Source organism: Citrus sinensis, chromosome 8 (genome assembly GCF_022201045.2).
Source record: "Citrus sinensis cultivar Valencia sweet orange chromosome 8, DVS_A1.0, whole genome shotgun sequence".
Classification (NCBI taxonomy): Eukaryota; Viridiplantae; Streptophyta; class Magnoliopsida; order Sapindales; family Rutaceae; genus Citrus; species Citrus sinensis.
In genome coordinates, this window is record NC_068563.1 from 13,055,521 (window position 1) to 13,058,456 (window position 2,936).

The 2,936-nt window shown below is 35.5% G+C and overlaps 1 protein-coding gene across 2 annotated transcripts; it reads left to right on the plus strand.

Moving 5' to 3' along the window:
* Positions 1-334: 334 nt before the first annotated feature.
* LOC102626080 (uncharacterized) lies at positions 335-2,645 on the plus strand. 2 transcript variants are annotated; one of them, XM_025093187.2, is made up of 6 exons: positions 335-567; positions 671-883; positions 1,124-1,219; positions 1,628-1,773; positions 2,015-2,244; positions 2,320-2,645. In XM_025093187.2, exons 1-6 carry the CDS (start codon positions 433-435, stop codon positions 2,373-2,375), a joined length of 876 nt encoding a protein of 291 aa, XP_024948955.2. In that variant the 5' UTR covers positions 335-432; the 3' UTR covers positions 2,376-2,645. The 2 variants fall into 2 exon arrangements, with proteins under 2 accessions (XP_024948955.2, XP_006492633.2); XM_006492570.4 differs by having other exon boundaries at positions 342-567; positions 2,015-2,234.
* Positions 2,646-2,936: the final 291 nt, after the last annotated feature.

Here is a 2,936-nt window from a genome sequence, read left to right on the forward strand (position 1 = left end):
GTGCAAAATAGTTAATTTGTCACAATTATATTAATTTTCTAACGGAAGTTAACGAATTGGTGGACAGCAGAAGTGTTTTGTCAACTTAAAATATACGAGTGATATATACAAAAAATATTATAATATATTTAATACAGATATCATTTAAAAATATATAACTGATAATTTCCCAACACTAAAAATTCCTTAAGTAAATAGAAGTCGGCGATTTCTGCCGACCCTACATAAGCAATCTGTACGATAGCAAACTCTTGGACGTCCTTGCTGACGTAAAGAAATAGAAAAAACCTAGTTGAGAAGATTGAATTGAGTTATCATTACGACTTCAATTAATTTATTATTTATTTTTCAATCTAAACAATTGCTTATAAGAGGAGAACAAAACAAAAAATAAAAAGCACAGTTCATTTGTATACTTTGAAGTTTACTCTAATGGGTTGGAGAGGAATGCTGGGTTTCGAGTATGGGATTGTTCAGGCACCATTGGGACCTGATATTTCAGGCCCGGAGCTTGTAGCTGCTGTTGCTAATGCCGGTGGTCTTGGTCTTCTTAGAGCCCCCGATTGGGTGCTTAATTATTTAATTATTTCAACCATTCTTCGTAATTAATCCCTTTAGCTTATTCTTTGTTGATTTTTATTTTTTTTAATTTTTTGGTATGGTATGGCAGGAAGCACCAGATTACTTGAGGGATCTGATAAGGAAGACAAGATCATTAACAGAGCGACCATTTGGGGTTGGTGTGGTTCTAGCATTTCCCCACAACGAAAATATAAAGGCTATACTTAGTGAAAAAGTAGCAGTTTTGCAAGTTTCCTGGGGTGAATATTCAGAGGAGCTCGTTCTTGAAGCTCATAGTGCTGGAGTCAAAGTTGTCCCCCAAGTGAGTCTTGTCTTCTCTACCATACCATAGTGACTTTATTAATTATTACAAATGTTTTAATTCAGGCACAATGACATAGTTAGCTACACCAATACACAAATATAAATGGAAAATCTAGCTATTAGACAACACCATATGGCAGTGCCCACTAGATCATTGCTCATTATAAATACGGACTTGAAACTACATATGATTGTCACCTTGATATTCTTTTGAATTACAAATATTTTTCCATTGGAGGTTGGGAGTTTTGACGAAGCAAGAAAAGCAGTTAACGCAGGTGTAGATGCAATTATAGTCCAAGGACGTGAAGCTGGGGGCCATGTAATTGGACAGGTATGATTTGTTTGTTGTTTGAAAAGGATGATTGCACTTGCAAATTGAAATTTTTGTTTGGATTTTATAGCTTCTTAATTCCATTAAGAAATTATATTCCATATATTTTGTTTGAGATTAAAGAAACAAATGGCCATTTGTCTGTGACTAATAAAAGCAACTATAGATGAGTAATGATGAAGCAACTAGGAATCAACAATAAAACTCAGTTATTCTCTCATTAGCAGGAATGGTCATTCTTCTTTCCCTGTGACGGAAACTATTATTATCCATAGATCTAACCTATTACTTGGTTTGTAATTTCATGCACTAGTCTGTTGATGATGTGAGTAGCTATTACCTGTTTCAAGTAGCAGATGAACAGTGTTGACCTCTGTATCTTTGTTGTTTGCATTTGATCATGCATAGGATGGTTTGATTTCCTTATTGCCAATGGTGGTTGATCTTATCGGGGATCGAGATATTCCAATAATTGCTGCAGGTGGTATTGTGGATGCACGTGGTTATGTTGCAGCCCTGTCTCTTGGTGCTCAAGGCATCTGCTTAGGCACAAGGTTTGTCACATTTCATCTTCTATTATCATTCTGACAATTAAAACTTATTATGGTTATCTGTCAAATGTAAGTGGGCATAGATGATATACATTTGAAGAATGCAAAAGATAATATTTAACTTTGTTTTAAACTTCAGTTTCAAGATAAAGAAACATCAAGATGTGGAAAATCTTAAGTCACTACAATTAAATAATAGCTTAGATGTAGAAAATTCTCACATCCTGTTTAAAATTTATTGCAGGTTTGTGGCAAGTGAGGAAAGCTATGCGCATCCTGAGTACAAGAGAAAGTTGGTTGAAATGGACAAAACTGAATATACAGATGTATTTGGCAGGGCAAGATGGCCCGGTGCACCCCACCGTGTGCTGCAAACACCTTTCTTCAGTAACTGGAAAAATATCCCAGCGCATGAAAATGAAGTGAACCAGCCGATCATCGGCCGCTCAACAATACATGGCATTGTAAGAATAGGTTTTGCTCATAACTTTGACAATATCAACATATACATGCATAGCTTGTGATTGACTTATTTTATTCTCAAAACAGGAGAAAAAAATCCATCGCTTAGCAGGTACTGTTCCGAATGTTACAACAACAGGTGATATTGACAGTATGGTGATGTTTGCTGGCGAAGGTGTTGGCCTCATCAGGGAAATTCTCCCTGCAGGAGAAGTGGTAAAGCAGCTTGTTGAAGGCGCTCAACTTTTGGTGCACACTAAGTTTAGTGGTTTGTAATCTTAATAATAATATAGAAGCGTAGTGGTTGGCTAATTGGGTTTTATAATGAGCTGCTATGTTAGGCATGGTTTTGTCAGATTGCGTGGCTTGGTTGTTAAACTCTGTTTTAAAGGAATTTGAATTTCTTTCATGCATATTATTAGCTCTTAATTCTAATGCCAAAAAAAGGGCTTCGGTGGCATCAATGGATCAAGACTGCTCATTAACAAATCGAGTGGGACTATTATCACCCCTCTAATATCGTAATAAAATCCCACTTACTCTACATTTGCAGTTTAACCTTGAATTTTATTTACACCTCAGTATCATCTTTTTAAATTTTCATTGTAAAAGAACAGCATAGTCATTGTAGAATTTAGATGCGTTCTGTTCATACGCCAAAAATTGCAAAAGATTTTTCAATTATTAAGACTGACATTAATTAA